Genomic DNA, 20449 nt, shown 5'->3' with positions numbered 1-20449 from the left:
GAGATCCGGTCGAGCTCTGCTGCGAACGCTTCACCAATTGCTGCCCTGTGCGTGCGTATAATTTGCGCGCAACCTTGCGCTTGAGCTTCTGACCGTCCGACCGCTCGCTGGACGGGTGCAACGTCATTTTAATGGCCACGCTCTTTTTAAGTTCAGTTTCAAAATCGCCGATTTTTGCTCACCCCTTGCGGCGTCCACGCGCGTATTAAGCTGTTGTATTTGGCACCTTGCTTTCTTTTTGAGCAGACTATATAAAAATATTGTTTTCAAAAGGTCGAAAGTTTGGGTGCATTTAGCCCTAAACATTTTTATCACTCGAATTATAGTGGCGTTCGACAGAATGCCGTTTATAGGCTCGGCCCTTTCTGCGAAAACTTGTAGCCTACCTTGTTTGCAAAGGGCCAAGGAAGAAGATCGTCGTAATCGCCTTTGTGTATTCTGATCTTGAGTGCGAGGTGAGGGGAACTCATAAGGCCGCCCACGGCCCGGCTCACGGCTGCCACCAGCTCAATGCTGTATCCCGGCTTGTTGACGGACAGTAGGCCTGATGATAGGGAGCCGTTGTTGGACATGGCGGCGGATCTTTTGAGGTCCGAGTAGGGATAGAGTTTCCAGACGTGCTCAAACACCGACTGTTGCTGGGGTCGAAATGGGGGATACAACACACAGGTGTCGTAGTTTCCATCGCAATGAGAATATTACCGACAAGAAAGAAACCGACGGCACAACATTTCAGTGTTGAACTTTACTTTCAGGTAAAGAAGTGGGCACCCTGGCCATATTTACGCTAGCCAATAAACGGTGACTCGGTTAGATTTTGCTATTGAACTTTTACGCTTCTCTTTGCGTTTTGTCGGCGGCATGCTTGCTACCGCCGTTCTTAGTATTGTCGTTCCGCATGGCGCAATTGGCACTTCCAAATGAAACATAAATAGGTTTATATTGCACATTTGGATAGTTTTATTTCGTTTAAATGAGTCTCCTTGCCGTCGAATTCAGTTCAATATCCTGCATTTTTGTCTCGGGTAACGCGACCGGTTATACGCAGACAAATATTTGAGCTCGCAATGAAAATATTGGCTGCCTGGGGTGGTGCCCGCCACCCATAAAAGTTCCATACATATAGAGACTGCGAGTTTCCTCTCATTCTATCTGGCCTTCATCACGACGCTCTCAGAGAAGTTTGAAGAAAAATCGCAATGGCAACGGGGAGCTGCAGAGATAAAACGATATTTCAAAGCTACGCACAAAGGAGATGCACACAGTTTGACTGCAAAGAACAAGCATAACATGTCCAGCGGTTGGCTCCCATTCACAACGCATGAAAGAAAGACATGACATATGAGCAACTACGGAGCTAAGATTGGATTTGCGAAGAAGAAGACCGCATGAGTGGGGTAGCCTTTCGATGGCTACCGTGCACGTTCGCGTGGTAACTTCCAAAACTTGTCTAAACTGAAACAAACATTTTCATAGATTTAAAAAAAGGTGTTGCAGAAATTCCTGGAAAAGCGTTGGCGTAATAATTAGCAGGATTTGCAAATGGTTTATTGGTTCTTGCCCGTACATGACATCAGTGCGTTCGATCTGAGTTTTAAGCTGATACGAAAGAAAAAAAAACAAAAAAACCGCAAAAAGTGGCTCCACAATAACTCTGTCCAGAGATATAAAAGGTGGGCCATCCTAAAACAGATATAACCAAAAGTATTATGAGAGCATGCAGAGAAGAAAATATTCTGTACTCTTTTTGAAGGTGTGTGTAGTTCAGAGTTTATTACTACCACATACCGGGCCCAGGTAGAGCTCACGTTTTAGGAAGCCAACAGCCTCCTGTGTGCTCTGCAAAAAAACAGTACACAAATCATCAAGCATTGTTTACTATGCACAATGTTTCATAGATTACGACTAGTTTACTGCATTACTTACCGCCATGAACTCTTTGACCGTACGTTTGTCTTCGGCATGTTTGTTAGTCTGGACCTAGAAAACACAAAAAATAAAACTTCCTGACATGCACACGAGAATGTTAGGGCTAGTATAACAATAGACATCGCCTAGGAAACTACTATGCAGTGAGGATATCAGACAGTGCACCGAGAATTCATCGAGAAAACAAAGAAAACAAGAGTTCAAGTGTGAGAAAGTGTAAGGAAGTCTGCTGACGCATTATAGGCGTTGGAATCCTGCTCTAGAACTTCCGCACTCAATGGACCTTACAAGAGTTACGCTGAGGATGAGAAACCTCAGAGATGTCGGTAGGGTTGCTAAAAGCCTCTTGTCCCCCCCCCCCCCCTCTTCACTCCTCCAAAAACTGATGGCGATACTTCGCTCGCTAGAAGTCGTGTGAATGGGCCAGAATGGTTTGCGTTTTGTAATGTCATGACTGTCCTCTGGCCTAAATTACGCTCGTCTGGAGGTACAGGTTTTGCCGCCGTCTCGCGGCGAAATAGAATGGAAGTATTTGTGTCTAATTCTACCCAGCCATTAGTCGTAAAGAACTATGAGCTCATCCTACATATGATATAAGCCCCCATGCTTGGCTTAGTGTTGGTGCGTGGTATTCGCGTGGCAGGAATAGAAATCTTCACCAGAGGGTAAAAGCGTAATGCCACAAAAGGACATGCAGAATACCCACCTGCAGCTGCTGCTCCTGGGCCTTAAGTTTTTCGTTCATCTGCACATTCTGCTGCTTCAAACGTTGCATCTCTCCTTCAAGTCTAGCCTAAAAAGTAGAAACATGCAACATGACGCCTGGTAACAATTTACACCAGCGGCGCTGCCTTCCGCAACACAGAGAAGATAGACAGTTACCACAACGTCCTGAACAGCTTTGAAACGCTCTTCGTAGTGTTTTTCTTTTTTCTGCAAGCTGCCTTGAAGCCTCTGAAACACAAAAACTGAAAATTACGTTGTGTTACAAAAATGTTTATAATGTACTTTAGCGAGCAGTTTTGCAATGCGCTACAACCTATGCATCAATTTCACAGCAACGAGTCCTATATTTTCTGATAATTTCCCTACTTCATTTTTTTAGAACCAGAGATAACACGTTCAAAGCAACTTCAGCCTTATCTGTTCGACATTCTCAGGGCAAAGCACCCAACTCACGCGGACTACTAAAGCACAGCAGGATAAATGCTTCTGTTCATTTTTTACAGACGATACTGCTTTGTAATGAACAGACACCCCCTTTAAAAACACTTTGTGGTAACCTTTTTGCCACTAAATATTAGAAACAATTTTGGTATCTGTACTAACATGAGAATAAATAACTGCCTATTCTAATTTTACAATTCCCAGTTGCCCATTTTGTTGCAAGCAACCAGAGATAATACCTGTTATAAAAGAGCTTCCTTTTATGGTAGCAAGCTTCGTTTTTTATTTTATTTTAGCTATATTCGACGGGTAAAACGGGCGCGAAGAGCGGATTGCCAACCCACAAGTGATAAAGACGGTTTTGCTACACGGGAGGAGTCATCAAATGCTACTACAACACCAGCCGCATCCGTCAGGGAAACGGAAGAACTGCAAGATCAGACCGCAGTCTCCTTACGAATTTCTCCGCAATCACTTATAGTTTTGAAGCCGTAAATGTAAATCTAATAACAACGTATGCTTACAAACATGACTTCTTTAGGAAATAAACATACTTGAGACCAGCATGCGGCTGAACAATAAACTCGGTAAGAAAAACCTATTGTGCAAGCTTACAAAACCGATGTTTTCATTAATTCAAGCAAGAGGGTTAGGGTACAGGAGACTGGCATTACAAAGGGCAACTATTTACACTGAACGGACTCAGCATTTACAATTAGGCAACCACCACGGTGGTTCAGTCACTGAAACTTTCTGCTCCTGAGCGCAATGACGCGAGTTGGATCCCCGGCCACGGGGGCCACTTTTCAGACGAAGGCTAAAAGCAACACGCGAAGATCGCCACGTGGCCATAATCAATCCCGAGCCCTCCCCTACGGTGCGTCTTATGACTCGGGTGTAGCCTCGGTACGTAAAGCACCAAACATTTAATTATGATTACGATTGTTGACATTTAGTGCCGTAAGGCTAACAACGGCATAGAGCACCAATCTGTGGGTTATTCAGTGAGCGATGTAATTGTGCATATTGAAACTAGTTACTTAAAGCAAAAGGGACACAAATCAAAAAACAATAGAGATGGCTGGAGTACATGGCCAATATGATTACGCGTGATAAGACAAGAGCTGCAAAAATGTCTATGCAACGAACTTCAAAACACGCTGGACACAAAACATAGGTTCGTCCGCTAAGAAGTGTGATGGGTGCAGTGGAGCGCGTCGTCGGTAGAGTTCAGAGAAATGTTCGTGTCGCGTTGTGTCTAGTGCCTAAGCTTGCATGCGATGAGGATATGAACTACAGATAGCCCATTCCCACACCTGCCACACATTAGTCTCGAAGATCCAGTGAGCAGGTGGGAGTACATTACTTGTGCGCGGCCTATCTGTAGCCTAGCCTGGGCGGCTTCCGTGTGTCTTGTATGAGGCAGTTGCGTAGCGTCCTAATTGTGGTTTTATTCGTGTAGTTTATCGTCTGTTTGTTGGCTTCACGGGAGTGCCATGTGTTAGGAAGCTGTTTTTCAAGTGTGTGTCTTGATGTCAGTGTAAGGAACTGTTACGACGACTGTTACGACGACTGTAAGGCCGCCGAACAAATGGCAGCAGCCATTTGTTCGGCGGCCTTATTTGCAGGGATTCCACAGCGCCCTGAAACCAAGCATATAGTTATTTCAATATTTGAGGCATATGCAGTCGTTATAACCTGCAAAAGACTGATTGCAGTTTCTAGAAGGCTTTCTTTATGACAGTGCCTACACAACGCTGAGGTAATTTTGTGTACACGATGGACTTGGGAAGTTTATTCCCCAACGAGACAGGTAACGCCTCCACATGACAAGGTCCCTCTACTGGATTCCACCAAATTACATGGTTCTCAGCCCTAGAGAATCACCTTCACTGAGCTTTCCCCTACACTTATGTAACTTTCTTCTAAAAGAAAATTGGTGTTTACACCCTGAACTATGCAGTTTACGTGATTTAATATATGCAGAATGTAGGTCATAATTGCGGGATTATCAGCAAATCATCTGCGCCTCATTACTTTATTTCGGGGAACGTGTTTCTTCATGTACTACTGAAACCGTCGACCATACTTAAGCAAATTTTTCTTACCAGCAAATGTCCTGATTTTACTTCAATGAATCAGGATTGCATGAATTAGGATTGGCATTTAGTTGCTTGGAACTATCATCGCCAGCCTGATGTCCGGAGAAAGAGCAGGGCGCCACAACTAAAATGATGTACTTATTTAGATTAATAGAAAAAAAGTACCGACTTTTCTCCAGAGCACTGTACCTGAGTGGTGCTACCGTTACGCAGTACAGAATCAGTATATTGCTGCTAAATATTGGGCTTTGTATGACAGCATCTGATTCAAATAGAAGAGCTCCCTTTTTCACATTTAGGGCAGGATTCAGCCTCAATAGTAGGTAAAGTTTAAATTTATTCGGCTGAGCCTAGTGAACTGTTGCTTTCACTGCTTACTGCTCCTGCGCAAATTCCGTTGGGTGTCGCGGCCCTAGTCTGCCAGCTTGTTGCCTTTAGCCCTCTCGTAATAGACGATGTATATATGAAAGAAATGTTGAAATAAATATATTGTAGTGCCAATACGAGCAAGTGGCACGAAGCCACCGTGCGAGCACTACCGAACAACGGGTAAGCTGCGCGGCCACAACAACAATCAGCATTGGCCTTGTGATTGGCGTACGCCCACTCAAAGAGATTGACCAATGCGATTGTGCAGATGACGACGAGGCAACAGGGTGAGCCACTGCAGCGGCGTCGTCATAGGCGTGAAGCTGGTGAAGTACGCAAGACGTTCTGCCGGCTTGACCACCATTTGCCACTTCTTAGTGCTTCTGCTACTATCCCCTATGAAGGCAATAAACCCGCATTACAAAACAAACAAATAAACAAAGAAATGAACGAACGAACGAACGAACGAATAAATAAATAAATAAATAAATAAAACAATAAATAAAAAATAAAAAAGTAAACAAACAAGCACATAAATAAATAAATAAATAAATAAATAAATAAATAAATAAATAAATAAATAAATAAATAAATAAATAAATAAATAAATAAATAAATAAATAAAAATAACTAAAAAATAAATAAATAAACAAACAAACAAACAAACAAATAAATAAATAAATAAATAAATATCCTGGTCTTATATACATTGCGGAAACAAAATTGGCGCTCATCCCAATCTGTTTAGAGCGAGGAACAGCCAACCAATGTATCATAATTTGGAAAAAGTAAACCGTAATATATACGATAATACGGCTGCTCACAAACGTAATCTTACTTGTCTACTTTAGACGAGCAGGCCCCAATCCCACCTCTGCGATGCTGGCACCTCTTCTGGTTGCCTTGAGAATGAGTGATGGATTTTGCACCTCCCAGTTTTCATATACCGCTGGCAACGCGCACGCGGCTCCAAAAATTTGGTTCCAATGAGTGGTGCAAATATTACCGAATAAAAAAGGCAGTTAACAGCGTGGCTATCAAAGAAAGTTCATGTCCCCAGTTGCATACCACTAAACTAGGTCTCGCCAGGGACAGGATAGAACCAAATGTGTGTTCTTGTGAAAACGTGCGCCCCGTTAGGAAAGAGATATTAGCAAACGACATCGACAAAGTTGCGGATGGCGGAGGAAGAGAAAGAACACAGCATGGATGGCACGCAATGTGTGGCGGTCAAGAGCGAGAAGAGAACACTGTTTGAATGCCACCTTTTCACTCAGCAAAAAAAACGTTATCTTACTCTTCATTCGAGCGCCTTAGACTCTAAATAAAAACTTCAGTTCTTCTTTCATTTGGTGCTAGCTACCTTGGCAAAGCAGGCAAAGATTTTTACTTCCTCCTTCACGAATTCATCACGGCTGCCGGAAGACTCGTATGCTAACGGATTCGTCCAATCATTTATCTGGCCCCGCCCCTAAGGATTGTAGTTTTTTTATCATTATATTCCAATTCTAAAGAAAACTATTTGAGTTATTATACAAACCTCGAGCCTTGGACAACCCCACTCAGTGGGTACGTGCCATTAAAAAGGGAGAAGACGAAGAATAGATAGGTCACCCTCGCTCTGATTTTCCAGTTTTTTTCAAAACTCTTTCCAACAGGTTTAAATTATCTTTCCTAAGCGTCTCGCTATTAGATAAGAATTCCACTCATTCTAACCATCCTCTATTGATTGGCCGATCTCCTGATTGGGTATTTGCTATAACTAAAGGCGCAACAACAACCACAACAATGCTGAGCTAGCGCTGAAGCATCGGTGAGAAAACCGAAAGACCACAATCGGCGGGAGGCGGTTCGCGCTCCGCTTCCCAAAGACGTGTTTGGATCCGGCTGGGTGCCGCGTGCGGAGCTGTCTCGGAGGACCCTCTGCTGGCGTTCACAAAGCCTTTTACGGGGGTCGCTGTTACTGGACGAGGCCTAGGCTGAAGCCGCGAGCGCGCTTCTTGGCCGTTTCAATCTGCGGCGTCTCTTTCCGTGCCTCGAGCCAACTAACGGCTCGGTGTCTGGCCATGCGCACGATACGCCCTCAGGGCCTGAAAGCGCGGCACGCAAGAATCTAGGAGCAGCGGCAAAGTCGACTCCACGTTGCGAAAGCCGTGAGAGGAAAAAAAGTGAATATATCTAGTTTGAACTCGCGTTTGGGTGAGCTTTGGCGTTGTGCGTTTATTGTAATTTGTTTCCTTTCGCAAGTGTGTTTCTTCCCGTAAGGCAATATAACATTTTTTCAAGACGTATCAATGGCGTCACTTCTATGGGATTCTCCTTGGCGAGTCACACGTCCTCCATGTTAAACACACCCGTCTTCACACTGCTAAAGCAATCGTTTTCTGTAATGCTGGGCGTATGGTGGGTTACTACGCTTTGAGTACTCACCAAAACCACCCAGGCCAAATTTTTTGATTTTTCCATGACCTTTAATCACTGATAGTTTGCCTCACACAAGGTCCTGACGGGCAGGTAGCTTTTGTCCACTTTTCTAGCATACTTCAGAGATATGACTAGCATTGTATAGTTATTAAAACTATGCAGATATAGACAGCGTCGTATTAGGGGCGTTTGAAATTGGTGCGAGTGTTTTTTACTCGAGAAGTACGAGGCATGTGCAGTCGCATCGCTAATGTTTTCTTATTCTTACCTGCTGTGCAAATTTGTAATTTTTACTAACGAAAGAACACAGTGATTCTCTTTGATGCTACTGCATAAGCAATTTTCATGGTACTGTAATACATCATTTCACTAACACGCCCTTAGAAAACCTTTTATTTCTTACCTTGTTTTCCTCCTTTAGGAGAGATACTTCTCGAACGAGTAACACAGTGTGCTCGCCACTCGACTCATGAGCGGTCACCTCTCGACGGGCTCCCTGCAGAAGGCAGAGTTACGGATCAATTACTAGTTGCTAAGAATGCATACAGTTCAATTTGTAGAAAAATGGTGCCCAATGAAAAGTACGCCTTTTAGTACGCATCAAAAAGAACTTTGGAAGAAATCACGTGCTTCTTTTTTAAGAGAAAGAGGGTTAAAACCGAAGCTTTTTCAACACAGACTCCGTCAAATAAAAGTCAAAAGTCTACGTTCTGAATTTCCAAACTCTGAACTGCAAACGTCCAATAGAAAAGTCCTGTTCAATGCAGCAAAAGTACGAGGCCGATACCCGCGGAATGAACCCAAAGAAAATTCTGAGCGATCCGACTGTGACTATGGACCATTGTTCATCATCATCAGTGTTTGTATTACAATGAGAATGTGTCATCCAGAGCTATACTGTAAAGACCTCCCATGGTATATGGATTTGGTATGATTAATTCACCTTTGTGGAAAGTCATTGTGTAAACATGGCTTACATGTAGTGCGTTTTTGCGTAGCTTCTGCGCCACCAATTAGGCATACAAACTTTCGCTTTTATTACCGCATCCGACTTTTATTAACGCTTTTATTACCGCATAATTGTATAGATATAACTGGCTTTATAACGCGAAGATCTCCTGTTTGATTCCGAACACGGCGAAGGCTTTCTTTTTGAGGGCCTTTGTTTTCTGCAACACCATTGTCAAGCTTCATGTGCCTTTTTTGGAACCTGCTGTGTAAAGGCGGTTTTCCTGTAGTGCGTTTTGGTGTAACTATATCACCACCACTGTGGCCTAGAAAATTTCCCTTGAAAACTGCAGACAATAAGGTGCACGTAATCTGGCGTTGAGCGTCAGATTAAGCCTCTACAATCAAACTCGCACGGCGTGGTGCAGAAGAATTGTTTGATAGGTCTCTGTCATTTTCAGTAGCAGATGACACACACATTTCTTGGCAAGCCAGCGTTTCGTGCGCACACCTCACAGAAACCAAGGGAGATCAAGCCTACATTTCAGTTGAAAAGGGGCATCGACACGAGTGCAGTAGTGTTTATATGGTTCAATAGCGCGATGATTTCGTGTAGAACTGACGGGCGCGCTCTACCAGACTCTGAAACGCCCGCTTCAATTCCTAAATGCGCCCTCTGAAAAAGAAGGACGCTTGTGCACAGCGGAAACACGGTTCTGATATTTTCAAGTCATACACCCTTCATAAGAAGCTACTGTTCTAGTTGTTGCAACAAAAGAAAGGACGCCCTATTGCCTTCACAGAATGTTTTGCACAAATTTCACAAATGGTCTCGAAACTGAGGCAGTGTAATAGTCAGAATATGTCACGTCAGGGCCAACTGTGAAAAATAAAAACGCAACCTCGCGCCATTAGTAACGTAGTCGCGTAGCACGGCGAAGCTACGGCAGTGCAAAGCTGTGCATTACTCGCTGTTGAGTTCGTATGCACACACATTATTACCACGGGGTGACTGGTAGTTTCACTCCGAACACGTGAGAGAAAGAGAACACCTTATAGAACATGAGCGGGCACTTTTGCCATGGCAATGCTCCTCTGTAGCTAGCCAGTTTGCAGCGAACACTGAATGGCTATAGATGGGAACTCCTACACCAGACCATGCCGTAAAATGAAAAAATAAAAGAAATTCATCTCCAGGTTGCCACAATGGCATTGCGTGTGCCACACACTGGGGAGCTTATAAAGAATAAAATATCAAAATCGCGAACGCCGTGCCGCGGGGCGAATCTCCAAAATGTCCAGAAGTAAAAAGAAAAGTTCCATTGGATGGCAAAACTGAATTGAATTGCGCAAATTTGGCACCGTGCTTATTATCGGAGGAGCGTGACGGGAGTTCAAGAGATTGAGCGGTGGGCGGGAGAGAAATAGCTGGTATTTTCATCGCAGAAACAAGAAAAGACTTGTTTACGACAGTTGCACCCAAGTCAGCAGATCCGCGGTCGATTTTTTACAGTTTTTTAGAGGCTCCGTACGTACCGGTTTTAAATCTATCGAAGTATCGACAGGCGTTTAAAGCTTTGTTTTCCAAGCACCTTCACAGCGTTGATTGGAGCCATTTTTTTAATGCGCAACACGAAAGTTTATTTTTTAAATGTGGCAGTTTAACCTTCCCAAGCTACACCAAGGCTACAAGGCGTGCCAGAGCGGAGGCCTCCTCTGGTATAATTTTGACCACCTGGGTATCCCTTACATGCTCCCAAATCCTAAAACACGAGCGTTTTCACTTTTGCCTCCGTGGTTTTTGTGATGCAAAAGTGACAGGTTGGCTTACATTTGGGGATTTGACCTTGTGTGGTGTCATATGGACAGTGCAGGAAACAAATGTATTGTAGACTTTTTTTATCGCAACTGTTGTAGCTGATGCCACACGGTATGTTCATAAAGAAATTCCGCCAAACATTATCTGGCATTGCCAGCAGCCTGGCAGCAGTTTGCAGTAATGTAAGTGCTCCATGCGTGATCATTGGATTCGACATACATTTGAAATTCGCTACAACGAACTCCGCCTCAACGAAAATTTCACTTAAACAAATTATGTTCAATTTCCCATCAGTTAGCCATAGAAGTCAATGTAACAGTCCTCACCACAACAAACCATTTCTCTGGCTTGCTTTCCCTTCAAAAATATTTTCACTTATTTGGGCTGGGTTTGAACATTTCTTTTACAATAAAATAGGAACGCCAGGAAAACCAACGCTGGCTCAGTATCACTACTGGGGTGCAAGACAGCGTCGTCACCGAGAAACTCCTTTCGCTCTCTCGCTCTTTTTTGTCTGGCTCTCTGTGCCGACCATATGAAGGTGTCGAGTGCTGCCTGCTGTGGAAGTAACCATCATGCTGGATACTAATGGGGCTACGCTTGGAAGGTTCAACCATGCTAGGAAGGCTCTTAGGGACACAAACAGACCTCGCTCACAAGAGAAGGATCGGCCACCCTAGTGTAGTAGTTGGTCGCCACCTCGCATGAATAACCAACTCAACTCTCGCCCTTCAGTCCCCAGTAGCCCTGGAGCACCTGCCCACGGCGGCGGTCAGAACTGCGACACAGCAGACGGTGCTAAAAATCCATGGGTTCAGACAGGCCGCCATTGGAACTTGACCCCGGCAACGTTCAACGCACGCACTCTGGGTAGCGGGGGAAGCTCAGCCGTACTACTAGAGCTGGTCTCGGACAATAAGTGGGATATCATATGGTTAGTTGGAGTTAGGACTGCAGAAGGCTTCATCAAGCTCACTAGCGGGCATATTCTGTGCTATAAGAGGGCCCAAAGAGAAGAAAGAACATGGGGTGGGATTTTTAATCCGCAGTGAAATAGCCGGAAGCGTGAACAAGTTTTTCCGGATTTGTGAGAGAGTCGCGGCTATCGTGATCAAGCTAAACAAGCGAGACAGGTTAAAGAAAATGCAGCTATGATGATGAAGCCGTAGATAACTTCTACGAGGATATCTAGTCAGCGATGAAGAAGTCAACAACGCAGTTAAGGATCATGATGGGAGACATGATGGGTCTGTAAGAAGCAAATGGGAGAAAGGTCAGTTGGAACTTTTGTATAGACAACCGCAACAGTCGAGGAGATGCACTGGTTGGATTTGCAGAGAGAAATAAACTGAGCCTAATGAACGCATTCTTCTACAAACGAAAGAATTAGAAATGGACTTGGAAAAGTCTCGATGGTACAACCAAAAACGAAATCGACTTCATTATAAGTGACAACCCGGGTGTCCTGCAGGTCGTGGAGGTTCAAGTAGGCTTAGGAGTAGCGATTACAGAATGGTTAGATGCAAGATAAGGCTGAATCTTAGAAGAGAGAGACCTCCGCGTGGAATCATTCAGAGACAGATCGCAGGAGTTTAAAATACATCTTCAAAACAAATTCTCGCTTTTGGAAGAGCCGGAGGAAGTCAGTGTAGATAGGCTAAATGACAACCCAGCATGGCGCTCAGCAAATCAGCCGCAGCTGTGGGAGAAGCAACTTGTAGAGAACAAACTGGAAAACTAACTAAAAGACGAAGGATCTAACTGCCAAATGTAAGAACATGAATGCGTCAAGTACCACTGATTTAATTGAATTGACCGAGTTGTCGAAACTGATTAAGAGAAATAAAACGAAAGATATTTGTACGTATAGCATGGCACTGGACGAGGAAATGCTGGAAAAGAGGGATGCGTCAAAGCAACTAACTTAAAGCTAGCCACCGGCAAAGACAGGATGTACGCACTCAGTTCCCTGCAGGGTAACATAAGACACACAACTTGGACCAGATAATAAAGTTAGCAGAAAGATTCTACACCAGACTGTATGCCAGCGACGTTATACCAGGGGATACAGCTGAGAGACAAGCTTACCTTGTGATGTGCCACTAGTAACTCCACAGGAGGTAAGAAAGGCTCTGAAGGTTATGAAAAGAGGAAAAGCTGCAGGTGACTATGACATAACCGTAGATCTTTTGAAGGAGAGACTAGATATTGTTCTGTAAAAACTCGCTGGGCTATTGTCGGAATGCTTGAAGACTCTGCAACTGCACATAGCCTGAAAAACCCCAACATTATTCTGATACTTGAGAAGAGAGATCCCAAGGACCTCAAGAATTACAGACCTCTCAGCCTACTCTCGTTATTTACAAGCTGTTTACCAAAGTTATGGTTAGCTGCATAGGCGACACCCTGGATTCCCATCAACCCAGAGAGCAGGCTGGGTTTAGGAAAGGGTACTCAACCTTACATCACATCTATGTCGTCAACCAAGTGATATGAAAATGCGCGAGTTCACTAAACCCTTTACGTAGCATTTAGAGCTAACAAGAAAGCGTTCAATTCTGTACTCAGCAATGCCGTTTTAGATTAACTAGAAGATCAGGGAATAAAGGAAACGTACTTAAGACTTCCATAAGACATATATGAGTTATGCACTGGCAGAATAACCCTCCACAAGCAAACAGATAAAATATCGATCCGTAAGGGACTAAGACAGGGAGATACCATCTCTCAACAAAAACTGCGTAACCACACTTTCGGTGTTGTTCTCGAAGCCGCATGGGCATAATGCTATAGCTGCCTGTTCGCTGAAGTTGGATGTCAATCCCCGCTTGTTTCGTAGCGTATTGGGGTCGAGTTGTCGTCGTCAATGAGCACGAGGGAGAATTCCTGCATACCAAGCGTGAATTGGTTACGATGAGAGTCTATGTACCACGGAGACCTAGTGTTACAGCAAGCACTAATGTTACTCATGTAGATGCTTGCAATGAGTTACGACTATGGGGAGATTTGTATCTGTACTTACGACCGCACTACTGGCTCGTCTCACATACTATGGGGCTGCTTTCACGTATGCGACCGTGCAGAGGAACTTATATTTATTTTCCGGCTGTGACGCCTTACTGCATGATGGACACAGCACTCCTCCCCCCCTAACTAAGCTGCAATAGATCTTGTTCTGCATGGTGAAAATTTCTCTTCAAATTCACAAAAATGGCTGTGCTCCTGCTGCGAATTTCTCAAGTTTATTGCAGCAGAAGGTAAAAAATAGGTCGCTCTGTCGCACCAGCAGTGCCACAACTGCGAATTCGCAGGGACGTTCGCACCACGTAGAACAGACTTTACACCTTTACAAATTATCCCTTCTCAGGTAGACAGTACATGCGCTACTACCGCCTGCTGCACAGCTGGACCAAACATTCACAAGGAAAAGCTGACAAGCGCTTTGTACAATGAAATAAAAGATTACTTGGTGAGTTAAAACAGGATCAAATCCGTCTGCACAAAGCAATGAAGTCAAGCACGCGGGTGCTTATTCTGTGTCCCTAAGCGGATTTCAGTAGGCGGGGTTTCTCGTTAACAGAAATCCAACAAGCGATGGTACATGCACGAATACTTGGCTCTGACGTCTTGTGTGAAGTTTTCAAGAGAGTCCGTGTGGACAGGTGTTAGCACAGGTCCGCCGTATGTGCTTTTATGACAGTTCGTTGTTATGAGACTACAAGAATATTCCAAGACAGGAAAACAATCAGAAGAGACTGTTATAAAATCAAGACATCAGCATAATTTCTTGCTGTTATCGATTCCGACGGACGAACGGACGGGTGCAAACTACCACGGGGAGGGGGAGACAGATGTACGGTCATTACTGTAACACGTTGAGAGCTGTGAGATGTGAACCCCTCACGACATTTTTTAATTTGCAATAAGCATACTGTAGCAGCCAATTCTCGGAGGTGTCCAGTTGGTAACGGTTTATACTTAGCATTGAACATTCTTTTAATGTACAAACTGTAGTAAGACGAAAAATGGCAAAATGGTTGTGCTTTCAGTGGAGGCTTTCATTTTGTGTGGTGTTTGTAGCTTATAAAACTACGCATCAAAGCCCGAAAAAATATAGCGCCAAATTAAATGCTTCAAAAAGTTGATTGCACGTAGTAATCATAACATCAATATCGACCTTTTGTCGAGTAGGATACCTTTGCGATGAGTAATTACCACTTCATTTATTTCACTTAGAGTGTACAGGAGTAATTGAGATAGATTTTATTCCGCCAGTCACCTTGTTTGCCTGCAAAGTACCTAGTTTCCAATTGTTTTAAAATGGCTTGGATCTATATGTTCAAGTTTCGTTGATTTTTTTATTCCTAGAGAAACATATCTTTAGCAGCTACTGTTTACAAGATAGTACGCCATATTGTGCCGACTCACATAGAAGGTACAGCCAAGTGTCGAGAAGGAGCAGTGTACAGGGACCCTTGGGCATTTTGGTAAGTGCTGATCCTCGAGCTGCAAGAAAAACGAGAAAAATGAGCACAGAACGACATCGCTCCTGCTTGACCCCTCTGTGCTGCTAAACGCACTGCCACTTATACTCAGGCTAGCAAACGGCCCGTGCTTTGTATTCCGTCTTCAATCGTACACACGAGTTGTAGGCAGTAATAGTGACGGCACCACAGGTCCCCTCATTAGGTCTCCTCGCTAATCGTGTTTGGAAATAAATTTTACTTACTTAACAGAAGCCTTAAAAAAGGTTCTCTGCCACTACCACCAATAGAGCACGGCTCATGTGCACTTAAATAACCACAGCAATGTTTGTTACTTGTCGCAAACATTTCTGATTGAGTGCTTCCGCAACATGATAGAGGACGGATAAAATCTCTCTTCTAAGAACACCCGCATCGCTTGGTAAGTGCCATGCACCCTATATTGGTATACAAACGAGCCTGTTCCCACATGCGGCGGGAGCTGCGGGGTCAATCCTTCCCGTGTTATATTGCTGCGAACCATGTATTTTGTTTGTTTATTTATGTTTTGAGGAACTCGCTCTTAAAGAGAGTCCTTTCGGTTAGGGAGCTTTCATGGTTCTCAAACCACGTTCCGGCCGTATCTTCTAAATAGAAGAATACATGGCGGAATGTTTCTTCGTCATCCCACCTGTTAAAGATGCAGACGCGCTCCACTTTCTCCAACCAGTCCTCAGGGTCTTCTCCGGGGGATCCGCGGAACGGTGTTGGTTCTCGGGGCTGTTCAAGAAGAAGAGCAGGATTGGTAGTGCTGGTCATGGTGCCTGCGTTGATCATGGTGGTGGTCCCGACGTCTTTTTTCTTCACTTTATCAAGAAGCCGTCCAAACTCCGGCTGAAGACCTTGCTGTCGGCGGCTGGCCCGAGTGGGACTTGCTTGTTGGCTTGACGAGGACGTAGGGTTCAAGTATCCCGCACCCCCACCAGTTGTAACGACGCCAAAGACGACGCAGTTGTCTTCAAGGAAAACGAGTTTGTTGGAGCGAACTTGTGCTCCCCTAACAACTTAAAAGAATACAGGCGGCGAAGCAGCAGTCAACAAAGTGACTTGCGAAGGCGAGCGCGACGATTTTAATTAATGCCCCGGCGTCTGCTTTGCAGGCTTTTATCTTTGGCCGCGAGTGTTTCTCGAACCGTCGATTTACATCCAGAACAAAGAAGATTGTTCTAGGCTGTTCACGTTAGTTCTGAATGCTCTCCCTATCAGAAGAGATAACACAGGCGGCATAGAACGAAAGAATGGAACACGCGCTTTCCTTGGCACACAGATAACATGGACCGGCGCAGCCGGGCGGTAAAAGCAAAACATAAATAAACAAACCAAATGTAAGGTCCGCGGCAATATTCTTGCATGCCGAAACCATCAAAAAGCGGTACTCTGAAAACAGGACACAAACAAACCAGGACCAGTACTTACTTTAAACTGAAATGTAATCAGGAAAAAAGAAGGACAAATAACCTCCCTGTGACCACAAAGCGCATTAGACAAATATAGATGGGGAAAACAAACAAAAAATAAGAGAAGAAACCAAAAAAAAAGAACTGCAACAAGAAACTAAATACAACTACCACAAGGTGTGCAACCCACTACCTACTTATATAGGCAATCTCTTTCGCGTGTAGGGAATCAGAAGCCTCCTGACACAATTGTCACTTCCCTGTCTTATCTGGAACGTTTCGAATATCCTATCAAGCTCCAAATTAAAGATGTTTATTCTCTCTCGCTTAGATATTTAGTGCGCAGGCTTGAACACAATCTGTGTCACAGAAAATTGGCCTGCTGGAAGCACTTTAGCAGCACCAGCTGCAATGCGCCGCGACATGACAATATAGCACCTTTCAAGGACAGCTAAGGATCTCTGAGGTCACTGGGAGGTTCAATGTTCTTCGTTTTTTGTGATAACTTCAATCCAGAGTAAGCGCTCGGCCTGTTCTTCGGCTGGGCCCCTTTATGAGTGTTGCACTTTTTGAAGGTTTCGGCAGGCAAAATTTACCAACTAGTCCAACTCGCCATTCTACTGTGACATCCTCACATAGTTAAAACCCTGCTAATACTAATATTTTTTTGCACACCATTGAGTGTACGTTTGTATGAATACCCGCATAAAGGGGAGCCAACGACATTACTTGTTGAGTCACTCATGATAACACTCTTGCTGAGCACCGAGCTTACCTCAGCGGCAGTTTCGAAATCCCTCCCGCAATGCTTGCACGAGTCTGGGCGCTGACGACAGCACACTTCGTGTTTCTGAAATAAACAAAATATATTTTGCACTCCTGGTATGGCTTTGGAGTTCACACAACATAGCGTTCACCGGACCAACCCTTATAGCTGGTTAGGAAGTGTATTTTTTGCAAGGGCCAAATTTTATGTGCACACAAAACTTTTCTAGCATCTGTCTGCTTAGCTTTTAACCTAAAATAACTGTTAAACGCAATCCCTAACGCCTCCAAGAAACAGAAAACCAAAGACAAAAACTGCACGGGTAGTGTATGCACACAAATGGTGACCAATTAAGCGTGACTGATCATATGAGGCACGAGAAAAGAACAGATACGACATGTTTCCTTCACCCCTGCCAACGTGCGAAAATAGCCCAGCTGGTAAAGCACTATGTTCCTGGTATGCAGACCCGCGTTCAAATTCAATCGTGTAAAACAACGGGGCGCTTTATTGCAGTCAGGGAAACACACTTTCGTTTTAAAATCCTTATGTATGTGGCTGCTTGGCCGCAAATGTCGGAAAATGCCGAAATCGCCGCAAATTCCGAAATCGCTGTTGACCACAACACCAATTTTTATATTTTTTATTTTCTGCGCCCCACAACGCGAGTTCCCGATACATAAGGTTTCTGGTCTCTGCATCAAAGCTCCTACATCGGCAACTTCATTACAAAATTCCGCCGTCGCGGCTCAGTGGCTATGGCGTTGTCGAAAGCGGGTTCAACAAGGGTTTGAGTCGAACCCGGGTTCGACTCAAGGCCGCGGCAGCTGCTTTGTGATAGTGGCGAAAAGCAAAAACAGCCGTGTTCTCGAGTTTTCAGCACGCGTCAAAGCGGTCAAATTTATGTGGAGCGATCCACCATGGTGTGCCTCATCGCCAATGTAATGTCGGCGCAATTAACCCAATAATCAATCAATCAACTTTATGTCGAAATGTTGAAATCGGTGAAACGTACAGAGAGTGAAGGTGGGCAATCCCCTGGCAAGGGTTTTCTGCATATACCGAAGTGTACACGGTCCATCATGCTTTTACATCATGCATCTCTTGAAAGTACATCCCTGTGTGCTAAAACAGCGTGAAATGCATTCCATGCTGCATTCGTTAGAGCTGTGAGCGATGCTTCCAATCAGTTTGGAGATTGGGAAGTATCCTCTGATAACACCCAACAGTCAGCGAAACAGAACCCTTTCGGGAACCGTTCATAGATGCTTGTTATGATGAACCAGGCGAGTAGAGTGCTACAACACTTACTTATTGCCAAAGAAATACTTTCGGCCACCCAACAGCAGTTCACCTAGGTGCCAAGATGGCACAGTTTGCTCACACAGCTTTTTTGTAAGCATAACAGAAACAGGCCCAAAATCATGCATCCGTGATGCCTCCGAATAAAATGCCGACTGCACTTGTTGGGAATTTCATTGCTTACCAGCTTGTTACACGCCTCGACCTCTGCGTTACAGAAGGTACAGTTCATGGGCCTTTGGGGGCACGCGTCTCTGATGTGATCACCTACTGTCTTGTTGTCTTGCAGGCTGTCGCACAATGGACATTTCACCTTTCCTTGACACCTGCATGTCTTGTAATGTCGCTGCAATTGTACAACACACAAAATGTTTAATACTACAACACCAACATGGCCGTAAGGTACATGTGCACTTTACTAGAGAGCAGTTCCCTTCGACTCCCACTAGAAGATAAATGAATCCTCAAAGCATTGAAAGAAATTGTTAATAATTTTACAGCACTACAGGGGTTATCCAAAAACTTGTGCGGATTTCCTCATCCGTGGAGTATCTCGCTTGTATGGAACTTTGTCGCCAGGATGCACGCAGTCATAGTCTTTATAAGATACTTAAGTACTAATCACAGGAGCGCAATGTTTGCGCGCGGATGTACCAAATAGCATTCCGAGACGAAATAAAAATTCCAATTTTGCAACATAGAGTGTGTAAGCTGAACCTAATTATCCGAGAGTAGGTTCAAATGTCCCAAATTCTTCACACAAGCAAAGACGTTTGTACGTATGCTCCGATTTCCTCTTCTGGTTTTTATGAGACTGCGCACACCCATAAAAAGTCCCCTTTTGTTATTATTCTTTTGTATGCAAAATGCTGATCGTGATTTTGTAGGCTCAAAGCGATTTGCATCCGTGCAACGCAGAACCGTTCTATGCCTACCTGAGTTTTTACAATACCTCAAACCGGAGGAATCGAATTATACAACGGTTTGCCATCAAAAGCTTTATGCGAGAGTAGTAATTAGAAAATAAAGTGTTAATGACATTCACGGTTAGAAGGAAGTCAAAATATTGCCGTCCCTAATACCGCAGTATCCGAGCAAGTGAAGCAAGGTGTCCATCCCTCGCTTTTTATTCGAGGAAACTACTGCCAGTAAAGTCAATATAAATCACAGTACCTATAAATTCTGGGAACCAACCTAATCGCGGCTAATGCCTCGCCCCATCATTAGGTGAACGAGAACCATAAGCAGCAGGGAAGGCACTTCATTCATGATTAAAGGAAATATCATGACGGTAGGTAATAAAGTAATTGACAGCTCAGCAGTCGATGGGATAATTTTCGAGCAGCTGGTGAAGGTCAGACTTGCAAACAGCACAATCGTCGCTAACGTCACAGACTCGTTTCTTGCAAGATTGTGAACAAGAATGCAACTAAATAAATGGATCCCCCTAGTGGGTCACTGATTCGCTGAAAACTGGTGTTCGCTGCTTAAACGATACGGGTGAATAACCTGTTTCATTGTCAATGGTCTATTAGTGGTAGCGTGACACGCAAATTTCAGTGGGTCACGTCAGCGCGTTCCTCCAGCAGTGTGTGGACCATCAAAAAGTGGTTAGACCTCGTGGCCAACAAAAGGTCACAAGTGCATGTGGTGAACAAAAAGTAGATCAGTTGACACTTACGTACGATTCCGATTTCGCCACC

At 44.2% G+C, this 20449-nt stretch overlaps 1 protein-coding gene across 6 annotated transcripts in view; it reads right to left on the bottom strand.

Moving 5' to 3' along the window:
* LOC144141137 (TNF receptor-associated factor 3-like) overlaps positions 1–20449 on the bottom strand; it is a 115566-nt gene that overhangs the window by 1041 nt on the left and 94076 nt on the right. For all 6 annotated transcript variants that reach the window (XM_077672673.1, XM_077672672.1, XM_077672671.1 and 3 more), the window contains 9 exons: positions 18931–19092; positions 17454–17528; positions 15187–15264; positions 8395–8487; positions 2812–2883; positions 2636–2722; positions 1927–1980; positions 1789–1839; positions 387–638 (listed from right to left, as the gene is read on the bottom strand). In XM_077672673.1, the coding sequence (XP_077528799.1) occupies positions 387–638; positions 1789–1839; positions 1927–1980; positions 2636–2722; positions 2812–2883; positions 8395–8487; positions 15187–15264; positions 17454–17528; positions 18931–19092 (924 nt within the window). The remainder of the gene's footprint in view (positions 1–386; positions 639–1788; positions 1840–1926; positions 1981–2635; positions 2723–2811; positions 2884–8394; positions 8488–15186; positions 15265–17453; positions 17529–18930; positions 19093–20449) is intronic.

The sequence above is a fragment of the Haemaphysalis longicornis genome, unplaced genomic scaffold, assembly GCF_048455015.1.
Source record: "Haemaphysalis longicornis isolate Haplotype H1 unplaced genomic scaffold, Haemaphysalis longicornis Haplotype H1 scaffold_6, whole genome shotgun sequence".
In the NCBI taxonomy this organism is placed as follows: Eukaryota; Metazoa; Arthropoda; class Arachnida; order Ixodida; family Ixodidae; genus Haemaphysalis; species Haemaphysalis longicornis.
This window is presented reverse-complemented; position numbering and strand designations above follow the sequence as displayed.